At 39.5% G+C, this 18,356-nt stretch overlaps 1 protein-coding gene across 6 annotated transcripts; it reads right to left on the bottom strand.

The window, feature by feature from the left end:
• Positions 1–1,266: 1,266 nt before the first annotated feature.
• On the bottom strand, positions 1,267–17,874 carry Larp4b (La-related protein 4B). Of its 6 annotated transcripts, none has more exons than XM_083046990.1 (10): positions 17,780–17,874; positions 15,199–15,583; positions 14,495–14,744; positions 14,248–14,388; positions 13,814–14,032; positions 13,238–13,380; positions 12,113–13,147; positions 6,533–6,788; positions 5,545–5,649; positions 1,267–5,080 (listed from the first exon to the last, which is right to left on the bottom strand). In XM_083046990.1, the coding sequence occupies exons 2-9, from the start codon at positions 15,570–15,572 to the stop codon at positions 5,554–5,556; spliced, it is 2,514 nt and encodes an 837-aa protein (XP_082903116.1). In that variant the 5' UTR covers positions 15,573–15,583; positions 17,780–17,874; the 3' UTR covers positions 1,267–5,080; positions 5,545–5,553. The 6 variants fall into 6 exon arrangements, with proteins under 6 accessions (XP_082903116.1, XP_082903115.1, XP_082903114.1 ...); XM_083046989.1 differs by lacking the exon at positions 17,780–17,874 and adding an exon at positions 17,080–17,449; XM_083046988.1 differs by lacking the exon at positions 17,780–17,874 and adding an exon at positions 17,071–17,448.
• Positions 17,875–18,356: the final 482 nt, after the last annotated feature.

Here is an 18,356-nt window from a genome sequence, read left to right as displayed (position 1 = left end):
TCCAAGAAAAAAAAATCGAAGAAAATTGGGAGGACGCAGGGGGGAGAGGGGGGTCGTTTGATAAATCTTTAGCGAATATCATCGCTTGCGTGTATATGTGACAAGGCGCGCGATTACGTGTGTGTGTGCGAATCGCTTTTGCTTTTCTTTTTTTTCTTATTTTTTTTTTTTGTTTCTTACGAATCCGCGAATTTACGAGAAAACATTTTACAAATCCGCAATTATTTCATCAGATAATCGCGACTCGTTAGGGTTCGCGAATTATTATTATTACATTACGCACACATACATATCAACGTATGTACTATTTATTAATACTTAGCCTAACCCGCTTGTGTGTATGTGTGTGTTTGTAGTAGTATACATACGCGTATAATATATATATACACATTGAATATTTTTTTATTACAATCGTTGGAAAGCTTGCGCTTCTTTTTCACAAAAAAAAAAAATATATATATATGTGTTGTATGTATATATATATATATATATATATATATATATATATATATATATTATATATAAATCTGTATGTGTGTGTATCGCCTCATATATTATATTATTAACGAAACGCGCCTCTGGAGCACCGAATTGAAAAAAAGAAGATCCACACCGCCCGGAAATCCGGCGCTTCCGGTTCCGATCGACGATTTTGCTCTAACATCCGTTAATAATTTGCTGTACCGGATGTACGGGGAAACTTTTTCGGAAACTACGAACTGGGATATCTTTCTCTCGCAGAAAAACGGACGAGAATTACAATATATATATGTAATGTCAATTATATGTCATTTTTTCCAGAGAATCTCACGCACGAAGAATCCTTCCCGACATCCTTGCGACTTTAGGAAAGACATTCTGTGCGATTTCTCTCTCGTACGATGAAGAAATACGACGTTTAAGAATCAAGAGTCTCGCAATTCTTATATATATATATATATATATATATATATATATATATACACATATATATATATATATAAATGTACACGTTTATTACATTCTATTACAAAAGTGGGAAATATTAAAATAGCCCTTTCGTCACTTTTATGAATTATCGTATCTCTATATTTTTATTTAAAAAACCGAGTTTTTTTTTAACATTTGCGAGAATAAAAATTAGGAAAAAAAAATTCTCAAGAGAGAGTCGATCTGAATATCTAAGAATTCATCGCAGAATCGCAATTTCGCCGCGAAAAATCGCAAGAATTTCCAGAAGGAAAGTCTTTCCAGCACGATCCTCCGTGAGAGTTTTCTATTTGTCCGTCTATTTATTTGATTTATTCAACTCAATATATATAAACAGAAACAGCTGACAATCCTATAATTTTGGAAACGCCCTGTATGTATGTATTGTATGTGTGTATTAACAAATGAAACGGCAGCATCGTAAGTTCAAAAAGTATAGCAATATACACACAGCATTTTATCCTCGTTTGCAGGAGATCAATTTCTCCTTCCTTTCTTATATCCTTTTCCATTCGTAATAAAAAAATATACGAAAAACAAAAAAAGAAACGAAAACGAAAGATTGATCTCCTGCGATCTTTCTCTCTCTCTCTCTCGCTCTTCCTTTTACACTTTTTATCTCGTTTTTCTCGCCCTAAATACAGCAGTGTATGTGTGTGTCGGTACATATGCATCATCATAACACCTAAAGCCAAAAGCTCCTGCTTACAATAATAATAATAAAATAATGATGAGATAATAATATATAATAGAGCAATCAATAGTACTAATTAATATTATATAATAGTGATAATCGATAATCAATAATATACAGCATACTTTGAGGCACTTAAATGCGTGCTCAATTAGTCATCCCGATTTCTCGCAACACTTTATTAGCTACTCCGAATTAATGTGTGTTCTCTCGCGCACATTCTTTCTTTTTTCATTCTCTCTCTCGCTCTCTCTTTCGCTTTCCTTGCCGAAGTAGTAGAAGGCGTGATCCTAAAAATTCTTAAATATGTCTCATAGTCAGACAGGGAGTCAAGTGGAAAGAATCTATTTCTCCGATCGCGGCGCGAAAAGTATAAACGGGAGGCTTAGCTTAAAAAAGGTGGAGGGAAAGGGGGAAATCGAGTTTTCACGCAAAACCGGAAGTGGCCGCTCGTTTCATTGTTGAGCGACTGCGGAAGAGTAAAGAAGGATCGCGATCAGAGACAACAATAAAATTAAATGAAAATGGGGAAGGGGATGGAATTACGATGACGGTCAGGAATGGATTTGCTTATTTCCCGGAACAATCGTTTATAAGTAGACCCTAAGTTCCCACGAGGGAGATTTGAAAAATTAGGTAATCGAGAATCGCGTTAAAAAAAAAAAAGAAAGAAAAGAAATTCACCAGGATATGTGAATATGTGCGATCATTTCTCGAAATTACGCACAAATCTCCCCGAAATAAGAGTCATTTTAGAAGAAAATAATTAGGAAGTTTAACCAGAGAGTCGCTTTTATTTCCGGAGTAAAAAAAAAGGGGCGCCGGAAATCCGGAGTCGAGATAAAATTGCGAAAAATATCGAAGATGGGTGAAGTTTCCAAAATAAAGTTTTTGGGAGGAAAATTATCTCGGGCGGGCAAGTTTTTCAAAAACAAAAATTCCTGAAGATTCGAATCGAAGAATTCAAGAGTTTCGAGAAGTTTCGATCCAATTCAAATATTGGAAATATCTGAAGTGGACTTTACGAATTGAGGAATGATCGTGATAAAAATTTTTCGACCAAAACCGAGTTTTATATGGATGCGAATAGATTTTTTACAATTGTGAAATATTTATTTCAGTTACTTCAAACATATTATAATATAGACATTTTCGTGCAGAATCGATTGAAGAATTTTACTTGAATTTTTTCAATTCCTTTTCATCAGACACGCTTTTCTTATGCCTTCATATAATAGAAAATTCTATTTTTGTATTATATTATAATATATTATAATACAATATAATATAATTTCTATCGTGTATTATAATTGCAATTACGTTTTTTCTCTCAAACCCAACCTATTATGTTTTCAGAAAGTGACAGTATTTTAAAATTCAAAATCACTCCTCAATTCTAAACTGATTCTCGGCTCTTATCCTAGCTTTGCGGATTCGATATCGCCGTCAATTTCCCTCGCGATAATTTCCTACATGCGTTTATCCCCGCATAAAATACGAAAATTTACTTTTCTCGACCGTCCTCCTCCCTCACCTCCTCCTTATCATCATCCTTCCTTCTTCATTATCCTCGCTTAAATCATCTCTTAAATCATCCACATAATCTCGCACATAAAATCACAGCTTCGCGAGACGCGATTCCTCTCGTTCTCCTCGTTATTTATAATTTTCATTCGTCGTATTAAAGAATTAGGGGGGCGTGGAAGAGAGAAGAATTTTCTTTTTCATTTCTTCGCGCTTTCTATTTGGCGAGAATCTCTCATCTCTCTATCATCCGACCTCAGCGTCCAATTTTCGTTGCATATCGGGAGATTTCGTCAAGCAATGTACGTGTTTTTGGCACAAATATATATATGTATGTATATATATATATATATATATCTATATATAGACATGGTTTTTTTTCTTCTTTCTGGTTATATATATAATTATATTACGGCCCTGCGCGCGCGAAGGAGGGGCGGGGGAAGGGGTTTCTTTAAAAGATTAATGTGTATCTTATCTCTTTAACGCGTTTTTTCCCTTTTTATACAAGCTAACAAATATGTACCTCAATCACAGAACCAAAAGCGATATATAACAATACTCTTCTTCTTCTTCTCCCTCTCACAAATGTATACCGGGTGATCGAAAAGTCGCGCGATTGATGCTATCGAAACATTTGTAGCATTTTAAAGAAAAAAATGCTCTACCTCCGCTTCTGCATTTATCCGAAGTACATTTCGATCATATAGATATATAAATATATATGTCGCGTTTGTTAAATTTTTTAGATTCGTAAGTTTTTTCTTTAAATCTATATATGTATATATACTCGTTATTAATTAAGAATCCTTAACTCTTACCAATTACTAAGAAAATCTTAAAACTAAAAGCTTATTAACATTAGATACACTGAAAACTTCCGTCTACCCGAAACTCGTAAGGGTTTGTTTTTATCGATAAATGTCCACAAATCATCATTTTTTTCATTCATTAAACTTCTTAAATTTTACACGTTCCTAGAGTCTCTCTCTCAAACTTTCGATTTCATTTCCAATTTTCGAAAGATAGTGATTTGACCCATCATCGAGTCTCTTATTACAAAACTCTGCTTTTATCAGATAGACATGGCACGTAGCCCCGTTCTTTTCTTTTTCCCCTGGACTTTTTTTTTATTATTCATTTCTCCGTCCGCTCGGATAATCATCAAAATCAGATTCTTAGATCTCGGGTGAACGCTCGAGTCTCTTCCCTTCGAAGCCTTTATCATTAAAACCCTCTTCCGCGATCGCGAATAAATTACAATCGAAATCAATCATTGCATCACGAATTGACAATAAAGACGAATTAAAAACAAATTATCGGCCGAATCAGCATCGGCAATCAACATCATCAACTCTCGTCATCCCACAGGACTCCCCGATCACCCTGTAATAATAATAGTAGCGCCCGCGAATGAGCCGCTATAATCACACACATTCACACACACACACACACACACACACACACACACACACACACACACACACACACACACACACACACACACACTATTCTCTCTCTCTCACATTCTTGATCGATTCGTCGATCGATCGATCGTTGATCGTAGGCGAGACGTCACTGTACAATGTAAAAAGTTCTCTCTTCCTCACGCGCCTGCAGCACGTGACGGCGTCGATCCGAGAGGGGGGACAGAGGGGGGGGGGATGGATAGGTAGGTGAAAGCTACGTCGAGCTCCGATATCCTGATTCCGTCTGATCCGATCCCGACCCCGAGAAGATGGCGATGATGTCGTAGCGCAGCTAAATATCGTTCGTTTTATCCCAAGTTGTGTGGTAGAGAAATATCTCTACTCGGCGTCTTGCTTCGCTTGGTATCCAGCTGAAGCCAGCTTTCGCCGTTGATAGGTCTGTCTTCTTCCTCTCTTCCGTCACCTTCATTCGGTACATAAGGGAACAGAAGACATACACGTTCTTGTAGAAGAATCTTTTTTTTCTTTTTTTTTTATGAAGAAACGATACTTTCGGCCGATTGCCTTACATCGATTCGAGGATCAGGGTTCATGGAATGGATGGAATCGCGAAGGAGATTCGGAAGAAGCCTGGGAAGAAGGATTTCTCCGAAAATCCAGAGGATCCAGACTCATGACTCTGATTCTGAGAATAACGCGGATAGCGATGAAAGACTTTACATCATGAAGAGGAATCCCTTCCTTGATGAGGAGAAACTATGTACACGGAAAAGTTTGCCGCTAATTCTTCATGTTCTTTCAAAATTTTGGGATCTTTTCTTCTTTAATTAATATATAGATAGACTTTTCAGCATTTTTTCCCGCATACTTAGCTTCCTTGGAAAAAAGTGGAGTCTATATAAGAATTGTTTGACGAAGAATACTCACGTGCAGCCTTTAAACATTTCTGTCCCTCTCGTCTGTTTTGTGTTTTGTACAAGGTAGCTCACGGCAATGTTGCGCTACTTGGGCATAGCTTGGCCTCGTAAGATCCTGTCGTAAACCAAACATTTATTAGAATGCGGAATTTTAAAAATATTCATTAGTCTGAACATGATGTGAGAGAATAAATATAATGCAAAATTTCTAAGTGTAAGAAGGATTTAATACATTATCGAAAAATTACGAATGTGTCCAATAATTATCGTTTGTACCTTGAAAACTTTTATAAACAGTTTAAATATTTACATAAATTTTTAGATATAATAATGTGTGTATTATTGGAATCTTTTTAAGTATTTACGTATTTAAAACACATTTTTTACATTTATTTCTATCCATCTTCATCTTCTTCTCACACATATCTTATCTTTATCCTTCTTCATATATAAGGTGTAACTGAACAAACATATATGAAACACACCATCAAATTCTTTAGAGATTTTTCCTCAGTGAAAATGTCGAGGCACCAATAATTTTCAAGTTATCAATGATTGAAAAGGAAGAGCTTCTCACAAACTAAACTTTATAGAGTTAAAATATTGACAAAACTACATTCTTCAGTTAATTTCAGGTTTACTTTACTAGAATTTTAATTTAAGGCCTAGTTACAAAGATACAAAAATTGGGAACGTGCAAAAAAAATGATGACCTCCTTCGACATTTTCGCTGAAGAAAAATCGTCTCCAAATTGACCACAAAATCTGATGGTGCTCCATATATATTTTTTCAGTTATACCCTGTATATATATGGAAATTTCCTCAAACTGTAGGTTCTTAGATAATGTTCCAAGATATTGACATTCTTAAAGATCTAAAATTAAATATCTCTAAGATTAAATATCTTGAAATTCTTTGGGATGCTCAAAAAGCTTGATAAACGAACGACACTAAGACTCTTCCTCTTCAGGAACAGCCAACAGCTAGTGATACTTACTATAGGGAAGGCAGAGGCCACTCCAGTCTGCGATTGAGAGCTCTGTGAGGCAGTAGTAGGAGGAGGGACAACGTTGTTGCAGTCGCACCTGGTCATCGGCTCGGCGTCGTCCGTCGTCGCCGTCGATGCCGTCGATGCCGCCGTTGTCGTCGTGGTCGTCGTAGCCGTTGTTATCGTCGCCGTCGCCGCAGGCAGGTGCGCGACAACAGGATCGTCCACACCGTTCACCATGTTCGAGTCGTCAGTCTTTATAGATCTGTCGACGGCATGTGCAGTTGTCAGTAGTAAAAGGCTAACACACATGCTTACTTTAGCTATCCTGAGCTATCCTCTCTCGGATTCACTTTGGATCCTCCCAGGAAGATATAGATACTCCCGATACCCCATTTCAATATTAGAATACCAGAATAAAAAAAATATCTATATTCTCGAGTACTTTATAGATATCCTTCTCGAGATCGGTTCTTAGATTTTTATATCCTTCAGATCTTTGGACACACAAACGTGAGAAAGGACCCCGCGCAATCCTTATGGAAATTGTATTTCGGTGGAATTGGCTAGTTTTTTCATATATTGTAGATCTGCTGAACAAAAGATGTAATAACTTCAAAGCTAAATAATGGACAAATGTCCAACCAGGATTCAATTTTATATAGGATTAGTGCGGAGGTTTTTGAACCTATATGAAATCCTAGATGAAATTGAATCCCGATAAAATCAGCTGGTTTTCTCACATGTTGTAGCTTATGATCTGCTGAACAAGAAATGTAATAGGTAAAAAATTTAATGTAAATGTAGCCTTATGAGGCTATTACATTTTTTGTTCAGCAGATCATAAGCTACAACATATGAACAAATCAGCCAATTCCACCGAAATCCAATTTCCATAAGGATTGCGCGGGGTCCTTTGAAGACAGACGATTGATTTTTATAATAAACAATTTTTCTGTTTTTAACGAAACTCAAGATCAAATAATTAGGGCTAATTTGCGATACCAAAGTGCGCTACAATACGAACTATATATATATTACGTGCACCATCACATACTAAACGCACGCTACGTAACTGTTAATCCCGCACCGCATATATCAACTTCGTTCATGCACAATGAGAGGAGACTAAGACTTCGTGTAGGCGATTCTCGAGTCGGTGAATCACTCGAAGGAATTTCGAGAATTTGGCTATTCAAGCGAGAGCCAAGAAGGAGCAGAAATTGATACTTAAAATCACGAGGAGACTTAAGTGTGTCGCTTCAATTATTATCCAAAACTCGAACAATGTTGAGAAATTATAGACCAAGAGACATCGTTAGAGAGGAAACAAATGATCATATTTTTTTTTAACAAGAAATGAAAATTTTATTTCGCGAGAACCGCCCAACGATCGAGGGATACGCAAAAAGAGAAGGATTGTTGCAATATTATCGCAAGACACGATTAACAAACATCAGTATACACATTGTTTATTAATTTCTAGTTTCATCGCTGACAATGCAACTATAGTCAATTACCAAAAGGTCCATCAGGTGCCATGCTGAGGCCGTGTATGTATGTGTGTGTGTGTGTATGTTTTTTTTTCTCGTTTCTTGTTTATATTTATTTTTTCGATCATCACGTGACGAGAATTACAACTTAACTAGTAACGTTAGAATTATGAACTAGAGAAAACTTCATCATCAAAATGCCTTTAAGAGTAACTTGAAACCGAACAATAATAATTAATAATAATCGTATCTTATAATAATATTCAAAATTTATAATAATAATAATAAAGAAGAAGAAGAAGAAGAATGACAATAGAGCAATAATATATATATAATAATCAAATAATAATCGTAATAAAACTAAAAGAAAAAAAAAGAAGAGAAAAACCCTGAAAAATAATATCGTTTATCATATATATATCCCTATTTAACTCTTTTTTGTTTATTTGCCGCAACAAGAAAAGTACAGGCAAGAAGAAAAGAAATATCATAGATACCATAAATGATATATACCGCATACATTCCCGCACACGTATTAGCGTTCTAAAAGTGCGCTCTAGCAATAGCTGTCTAATGCTAATTTCAATCGAAGGTATGCGGTGTTTGTGCTGCACTCGTATCGAAAGGAATAGTTCTTAGATCCCTCGATCATTGATGACTTAAATGCTCGGAGCTTCGCGACTTGGATTAGATATTGTTGGAGAAAATATAAAATTTGATTTAGACAATTCGGGATTCCCCCAAGTCCCTGGACATCTTCAGCTTTATCCAAGAAATCCTCCAATTTCTTAAAAATAAAATTCGCGAAAAAAATTGTGCGAATAAAAATGCAAGATACGAGGAAATAAAATAACACGTCGACATCCTGAATACAAAATCCAAATATCGAACTTGTTCCCCAAAGATACGCAAGTCTGGATACTTCAGAAAAATAATGTATTAAGTCCAAGGAAATCATTTTCTATCTGGAAATATCCGAGCTCTATTCAATAATCCAGGAATGAAAGAATCTACTTCACTTTCAGAGAACTAAGCATTCTAAAAAAAAAAAAAAGAGAATTCACGAGACCGCAAACTTAAACCCTTATTTACATACCGAATTTATACAGCATGCTTATAGAATCCTTACGAAAGAAAACAAGAGACGTTATTCAAAGCCCTTATACACAAATAATAAAAAAACAGGTCTCTAGAAACACAGAATCGAGAAAGGCACGATAACGAAGTAATCGATAAGAGAAAAAAAATGGCAAATCGTAACAATTGCGAGTACATATAATTAATTTATTTATTAACTAAATGTATAAACGACATAAGACGAGAGATTCTCCTATACAAATCCAAGGATCTAACAACTCGAAGATTCAAAGAAATCTCGAATAATAAAAATAAATATCCTCGTCCCGACATTTTCGTTTAGAAAGAACGATCGAGAAGGATCATATCGAGTCTCTGAGAAACTGGGAAAATCTATGCGAAATTAAAATATCCCGTAATCTTGAATCCCGAGTCGTATACTTATATTTAGATCCTTGGCCCTCTCTTTCTCTCTCTCGAATAATAATTTCCCCACAATAAAATATACGCGTTTATTGAAAATAATAAAAAGTGGCGAGAATGCAGGCGGATAAGAGACTACTCCGGTAACTCGAAAGGTATTAATTAAGGCTCCTAGGTCCTCGGCGAAACCATGTTAGATTATGACGTCAGAGGCGAGAAAGCACACGCTGAAGATTCTTAGATGGCATTTTTAAATGAAAAGATATTTCGATGAAACACTACTTCAGATGGCTTTAGCACACTTTAAAAATACCTCGAAAACTATTCTTTTCCCTCGACAGTCAATCAACAACCGTAAAATGATCGTGATATCAGACTTTGTCATGCGAAATGACTGCGCATGCGCAAAGACCAGATGGACTGGGCTTCATATTACAGTCATTTTACGGCTGTTGATTGATTATAAAGAGAAAAAGATAATTTTCGAGGTATTTTAAGAGTGTGCTAAAGCCATCTAAAGTGCTGTTTCATCGAAATATCTTTTTATTTCGAAATGGCACCTAAGAATTTTTAGCGTGTATTTTCTCGCCTCTGACGTCACAATTCCAACATGATCGGCGAGGAGCCAGGAGTCTTAACGGTTAGTAAAAACGTCCTTTTATAACTCGAGATATCAACTATGGCGATGAAAAAAAGAAAGCTTCAACCTTTTATATAGCTTTTCGACGAAAAAAAAAAAAGGAAAAGATCTCTCTCTCCCTCCTCCTTCCAGGTAACAGATCGATCGACATGCGATCGATCGGGGCCCGATCGATATCTCAGATCGGGAAGGAAGGATCGGATTCGAAGGAGGAAAAAAACGCGTATCTCTCCACCACTCTCTCTCTCTCTCTCTCTCTCTCTCTCTACAGAACAACATAGCACATAATATGCAGCCAACAATAACACAATAACAACAATGAAACACAATTCGGCATTCCTCAAGGCATATATTACGATACCCCATTTTACTTTTTTTTTTTAAATGGGTCCTATATAAAAGTTCGTACGGACGTCGCAAAGCGTATCCTTGGATCTTTAGATGATTTTTTTTTTATTTTTACACTATCCGTGTCGATGAATCCTTCTCTCCGGTGATAAACTAAAGCTCTCTCTGAGAAGTCTAAGGATCCAAAGATACAAAAAAGAGCAGAGTTCAGAATGGAAGAAGTTCGAGAAGATGTATCGAATGACAATTGGAAGATCCAAGGATATAAAAAACGGTCCACTCTGATCAAAGGATATAAAAATCCGACGACACAGGCATTCCTAGGGATCCCTAACAGAGAGAGAACCCCCAGTTGAATCTCTCATATTCAAATATATATATATGTATATATTATGACCCCACATGACTCTCGCGCGTCTGCTTTCTATGCGTCAGGTATCAATTAATAATAATGTGATTAGATACAAACATAATGTATATATATAAGACACTGTACATATATATCCTTCTCGCAAAAAAGTGCAGTAGTAAAATCATCATAACCATTTACAGGACTTAAAAGCAATGGAAAGTCAACTTTCGACCGTGTAAACGAAAAAAAAAAAAAAAAAAATCTACTTTACTCAGCGAAATATTAACGTAATGCTTTTTTTGTGAATAGGCCAAAAATTTTTTTATGCCATTATCTTATCGTCTTATCAAAATTTCAATTACATGATTTTTAGAACAACTTAAATCGAACACGAACACAATTATCTTTAATTATCTTCAAAAAAGAAAAAAAAAAAAAAAGAAAAAAAAAGCCGTAATTCCAACACAGGGATTTGACGACACAGCAACACAATTCACTAATTTTCTTTAACGCGCAAAATCTCGTTTTTTTAAATTTTTTCTTTATTTTTAATCGCGTAAATATCTTTCGAAGAAAAGTTATTGTTATTAGAAGCAAAAAATGAAAAAAAAATTCAGTTTAAAAGGAGATAAAACTAAAATAATTACGAACATAAAATTAAACTAAAACGGTCCTATAAAAGATTAACGATTCAAGGACCAAGAACTTTTCACTTTCTCTCTTTTTGCGCGATAGCGCGCATATACATATATGTACATATATCGTGTATTGGGAGAGCGGAAAGTTTCGTCGTACTTTGGAACAAAACAGCCGTTTTCTTTTCATAATCGAGAGCCAAATAGCCATATTTTGCTCAAAAAAGAAAAAAAAAAAGAGGAATTCTACTCGAAGAATTTCCCTCGGCTCTCTTTTATACGTAATCAAACGAATAAAGGATGGCAACATTGTTGGAGAATCTTAAAAAAGAAAAAAAAAAAAGAAAAAAAAAGATTTGTATGACCGAAACATTTCCACACTTAACGACGAACTATATTAAACATTACGTCGTCGGATAAAAATGTGTACGGAGAGAGTCCATCGGAGGACCTCTTTCTCTTCTTCTAGAAAATCCTAACACATCTCCAATTGGCAACCAGTCATTCGTCATTCGCAATCCAGCGCAAGTCAATCATTTTCGCGAACCAACGCAACTCTCCGCAACTGCCCGAAACACCGTGTTTACACCGAGCGAGCGTATAATTAAAAATCCCACTCACTTATCAGGAGATGACGGAGGAGTGAGCGCGATGACGGTGCTGAGCGCGGCGGCGGCGGCGTCGGCCGATGATGACGTATTCTCGTTGTTGACCGTCGTCGGCGGATTAAGGGTATGTGCGGCGCTCGAGGAGTTCGTCGACGCGGTACTTCCCTGTACCTCCGCTCCGGGACTAGCGGACCTGCTGGCGACAGCTGTCGCGGTCGCTGGCTGCGGAGGTGCTGCGGTTTGCTGCTGCTGAGGAGGTTGCTGCTGCTGGTTGCCACTTTCCTTATCCTTGATGACAGCCTTGAGCTTGGCGGTGCCCTTGACGACATCGGACAATCGGTTTTGCGACGAGGCCTCGACGGTGCCGGTGATGCCACTACTGCCGATATCGGTCGACGCCTTGTGATCGGCGTCGAGGCCGGGCAGGGGCGGAAAAGCGGCTGCTTCAAGATCGAACTGGACGCCGCTGCTGCGGCCAGCACCGCCTGTGCAGCTGCTGTTGTTGCTACTGCTGCCTCCGCTCACCGGCAGGGACTCCTTGATCGCCGGCAGCGAGTGATTATTCCCCGCAGCTACCTTCGCGTCCTGATCTTTGGTCCTGCGGTGAATACGGTGGCGCGGAAACGAAGGCGCCGAGGATAAGGAGGTGGTGGAGGAGGAGGAGGATTCGACCGTCGCGGCTGCCGCATCCTGGTCCTGCGCGGAGGACGACAAGGAAGAGGAAGATCCCTTCGCGTGCTCGACGGACGACGTGGCAGACGACGAGGAATGGAACTTTGTGCCGGACTGGTAGGAAGAGGAGGACGACGAGGAGGACGGCTTCGAGGAAGGCAGGCTCGAAGCGTGATAGGTGGACGTGGAGCTTAGAGACACGCCGCCGGCGCCGCCGGTCATAGGGGGATGAGAGCTACGATTGCTCAGCGGCGGCATAGACGACGGCTGATGGTGGTGGTGATGGTGGTGGTGATGATGATGGCTGTTGCTATTGTTGCTAGGATTGGCGGGATCTATCAAGCAGCTTCGGTCGGAGCCGTTTCTTTGTCTATTTCTATATAGCGACAAAAAAAGGGGAAAAAAGGATATTTAAACACTGAAATATCTCTTTGGAAAACATAATTATAAATCGGACATTAAGTACCTGTGGCGAGGATTGTATCTTGTGTTTGAACGAGTAAACGTGTTGTGCGGCGTGATTCCGTTCATCGTAAAAACACTGGACATATCGAAATAAGCGGGACTAGTTGGTCCCCAAGGCATTATACCGGGATAGAACGGTTGATGCTGAAAAAATAAATAGATGGAGATATTTTTTAATCGATTTATGAAAGTCTACACATAAAATGTTTCGCACAAAGAACTTAAGGCTCCTGGGTCCTCGCCGCGGCCATGTGAGATTGTGATGTCAGAGGCGAGAAAGCACACGTTGAAAATTCTTAGATGCCATTTTTAAATGAAAATATATTTCGATGAAACACTACTTCAGATGGCTTTAGCACACTTTTAAATACCTCGAAAACTCGATTGTAAAAGGAAAAGGATAGTTTTCAAGGTATTTTAAGAGTGTGCTAAAGCTATCTGAAGTGCTGTTTCATCGAAATATCTTTTTATTTCGAAATGGCATCTAATAATTTTTAGTGTGTGTTTTCCCGCCTCTGACGTCACAATTCCATGGTCGGCGAGAAGCCTTAAAGAACTTTAAAATGTATATACTTACATAAACAACCTGGTTCGGGTACGCCGGCATCGTTTGAGGCATGGTCGTGCCATTGGTATAGAGAAAACGTTGTTGTCCAGTCGTATAACTGCTATGATCGTAAACAGGAGGAGGGGGTGGAGTTCTGTAGCCATTCTTTATACCACCTACACTGGCCACCGTCGGTATCGGTAGCCTGTTCATTGGTTTAGCTTTAATTCTCGCCATTATTGGCTTTCCCTAGATTCAGAAATCAAAGTAAAAATATTACAAACTTGGATTCGGTAGTTATATAATTACAGATTTTCAACCGATCTCTAAAGATCATCAAAATTATCGATTGTGCATTCAATCTTTGAAAACATTTATACTTTACACTTTGTCGTCAATTATATTTGGATAAAATTATGTAAGCCTTGGGTTATATAATTATACTGTTACGTAAAACAATTTACCTGAAATTCTCGAACTTCCTCGCGTAAAAATCGATAGGCCTTTTGAGCATCGTCGTCGGATTCAAACGTCACGTACCACGAACTATTATGAGCAAACTCGCACGAGATAAGCCTCGGACATCCCTCTCCGGAAAATAAATTCTGCAGTGAAAATTAGCATGTATTAGAGCCGAGTTTATTCTTAGGCTTCCTTTTATTCTTTAATTTTTTTTTTTATGTTATTTTCAAAGGGGAGGGAACGACATACCTTTACATCCTCCAACGGAGTACTATCTGGTATTTCACGAAGTATCACGATACATCGTTTGTGATTGGGTCTCACTTTCTGTCCCTCCTCGTCCACTTGCACATTGGGAGACTCCCTCAGCACCTCTGTTATGAGCTTAATATCCTTCGTCAGCTTCTTGACTTGATTAAAATTCGCTACTGTCCATATCGGCACATACTGATCATTATCCATTTGTGACAACAAATAGGTATCGTTGGCTAAATTCTCTCTGCAAAAAACCGTCGCATTATCACGTCATATCTCGTTACCTTGTACTCTTACATATGCATGCGCTGATGTAATTTGAATATTAGTTGAAATAACAATAATACTTTTGCAACAAAGACTTTTTTCATCGACTCAAATCACACATGATGATTAATATAAAGCTTGCTGCTTGATTAAGCTTACTAAATTTCTCGTACATTTCTTTTTCCCCTTATATTTAATCAAGAATTTATCCAACAGATGTTGCAATAATGATTTTAGGTTAGTGATAACTCCTTTTATGTAATCATTATAAAATCATTATAAGCATATTGTATGCAGTCAAAGGTTGGTCTTTGGACTTAATACGCACAATAATAAAGGAAAGTCATTTGTAATTGCAAATATAATTTATGCAAAATCATTTTATGGTTTCAGGATCTTGAGAACTCTCTCTCTCTCTCTCTCTCTATTACCTGGAGAAATAGTACTCGAGTTGCGAAGAGAGCATCTGCTTGAGCTGTTCCAAGGGTATACCGGGGACATTTAGATCAGCCATTGATGCAGATGGTGGCGGAGCGGCAGAAGCATCGCCCAGAGCAGCAACATCCACCGGACTGTATCCAATCGCGCCTCCATGCATGCCTAAGGCGTGTTGGGGAGATGGTTCCAGATGGCTGCCGACACCAGCATCGAGAATCAATTCACTGCCACTTGGCGCACCGTTCATGACTCCGTAGTCTATATTAGGCACTCCACCACCGATCGCTCCTGCAACCTGTAGACCCAGAGGTTCAGGGGTGGCTGGGTAGACCGCCCCTGGTGGCAGCTTCCCGATGTCCCCATTCATGTAAACGTACCCTACAATAGGGTGAAAGGCATTCGTTATAATAAGGCAAGCTTTATCCTCCCGCATCAAAGTTCATATGTATGTTACGATTAAGAATATGAATTTGTTGCTGCAAACAATAAAACTTGTCGATGCAACTAGATATTCTGCAAGATAACAATTTACTTCAAATAGAAGCAAGGACAAAGTTCTCTCTGCGAGGTATTCTAAATTTGTGCGCAAGATATAGTCCAAATCAATTGAAATCCAGAAATAGCACATTTCTACAATTCTAACCTAATCTGGGGTGATAAAGAGTGCAAGTCCAGTTATTACATGAAATGTCATATTCTTGTGCAAATACACACACATTTTTATACTTGTAACTTAACAATTCGTTCGAGTGATGCTCAATCTATGATGACTTTACATAAAATGATCGGTGTGTTTGCATAGATCAATTATATAAGACGTTGCAACTATTGTATTAAGAAGAAACGTGCCACAGAGAGTAATTCTATGTCTAGAGTTCTCCTCCGCAGAATATCAAATGCCACTTGGCATACTATAATCGTACCATACATATGCACCACTTTGTCAGCATTACTAATAAGCTACGATCCTCTGTCTGTGCAGCATCGATAGCCCTAGTTCACTTTCGTGAAACTATCAACGATGATACATCAGTTCAGAGCATCCAGTGGAAAGAATTATTCAAATTATTCGAATATTAATCTCAACTGCACAGAGAGGTGTACATATGAACATTCACTACGTGACAGCACCGTACAAGCATGCTGACACACGCAAAACGAGCTTTCGACGCGCTTTCTCTTATTCCAGGAAGTCGCGAGCTCGAGGAAACGAAGATCACGACGAGGTCGACGAAGGAGACGACGACGAACGAGGACGTCTACGACGAGGAAGGGGGCCGGAAAGAGCCGCGGACGGGTCCTCGGCGTGGGAGTGTCGGACTGCGTGCCACGACAGCGGCCCCTAGGGGCGGCTCGCGGCGCCCCAGACGAGGATCCCCGCGTGACAGGACGCGCAATATGTTGGCGGAGTGTCGCGCGGCGCGAGTTATCTGCCAAATATAGCGCGGTCGGTACAGCGCGGGATATATTATATACTCGGGAAGCGACCTCGACGAACGAAGAGCCGAGTAAGGGCTCTCTTAGGACGACACGACGACGATGACGATGACGATGACGACGACAATGACAACGAGGACGACGTTGACGTTGACGATGACGAGGACGACGTGTTGGCGCGAGTTTAAACGGAAAGACACACCGACATAAGGAAGTGGTGGTGATGATGATGATGGTGATGGTGATGGTGATGGTGATGATGATGATGATGATGATGATAATGATGATGATGATGATGATGGATGATGATGATGACGAGGCTGCGCGATGACAAAACTATACTCGTATATTCGACCGTGTACATCGATGATGATAACGATGATGATGATGATTATGATGATGATGATGTTGCGTTGGATGATCGTTACCGAAATCACCGTTCATCTCGAGACGGGCCCGGATGATCCCATGTGCCCTGAATCTAGCGTTACGAGATGCCTGCCTGCCTGCCTGCCTGCCTGCTTGCTCGCTCGCTCGCTAGCTAGCTAGCTAGCTAGCTCTATCTCTCTCTCTCTCTCCCTCTCTCCCTCTCTCTCTCGAACGGCCTCGTGCGGATCTCGGTTTCTCGAACTAAAAGCTCTCTCGAGGCACACTTGATCGCTCGCTCGCCTCCTCTCAGGGCGCGGGGCGTCGCGAGCGCATTCGCCAATTCGCACGTTCTCGTGATTCACGCTCGTTCGATCTCGCCGATCTCGAATCTAGTGGCCAGCTAAGGCTCGATCGTTGCTCGCTCGCCAGATCGCACGCACGCACGCATGCACGCACGCACGCACGCACGCACGCACACGCTCTCGAAATATGTACGACACACGAGCGGAGAGCCAGCACGACGAGACGACACGACACGAAACGAAACGACACGGTGTTGGTGGCGAGGAGAGAAGACAGGCGGCGACGAGAGCGAGAGCTGCTGCTGCTGGCAGCAGCACGTTTTTTTTTCCCCCCTCGCGCGAATCCGCGAGCCCGCGCGAGGACGCGAAGGCGCGCGCGACGTATCCGCCCTGTTCGCGAAGACGGTGCACCGGGCCGTGCGGATCAACTGCCCGCGGCACGTTTCGCACGACGGTGTTTCCTTACCGAGGTGGAAGAATCGAACTCAACACGCACGGTCCCTCGAGCAAACTACAAAATGGCGGAAGGCACATGCCGTGGCGCGCGGTGCATTCTGGGGCGCCCCCCGACGTGTGCCGTGCGCGATGCGCCGCGCAACCACGACGGGGCCCGAGCCGCCGCGCATGCGCGGACGCCGCCCGCGTCACTTTCGAATTCTCCGCCCGAAATTCGAAGCGGAGTTTATCTTTGGAATTTCCCCGCTAATCTCTACAAGATATATATATAGATATAGATATTAATATATAGATATAATAAGTTATATAGTTATAATTATTATTATTATATTATATTATTAATAGATATATATGTGTGTATGTATATATGTATATATCAGGGAAAATTAATTCGAATTTAAATACCGTTCAAATTTTTAAAATAGAAAAAATATATATTTTTCAATTTTTATTCTTTTCCTTTTTTGAAAAATAAATCTCTTTATACTAATTTTCATATTTTTAAAAATCGAATGAACGAATAAAGGAAAACACTTAATCTTTTATATACTTATCCTTGATTAGTACTCTGCGTTGATACCACTGCT

Source organism: Prenolepis imparis, unplaced genomic scaffold (assembly GCF_030444845.1).
Source record: "Prenolepis imparis isolate NDT839.2.m4 unplaced genomic scaffold, iyPreImpa1.0 SCAF_9, whole genome shotgun sequence".
NCBI lineage: Eukaryota > Metazoa > Arthropoda > Insecta > Hymenoptera > Formicidae > Prenolepis > Prenolepis imparis.
The sequence above is the reverse complement of the archived record's forward strand: the minus strand, read 5'-3'. Positions and strand labels throughout refer to the sequence as shown.

Coding starts and splice junctions, on each gene's coding strand:
- Larp4b (XM_083046987.1), bottom strand. CDS start 16,347: ATGCTTGTACGGTGCTGTCACGTAGTGAATGTTCATATGTACACCTCT. Junction 13,381..13,813: donor ACCCGAACCAGGTTGTTTAT/GTAAGTATATAC, acceptor TTATTTTTTCAG/CATCAACCGTTCTATCCCGG. Junction 13,148..13,237: donor AGATACAATCCTCGCCACAG/GTACTTAATGTC, acceptor GTCGCTATATAG/AAATAGACAAAGAAACGGCT.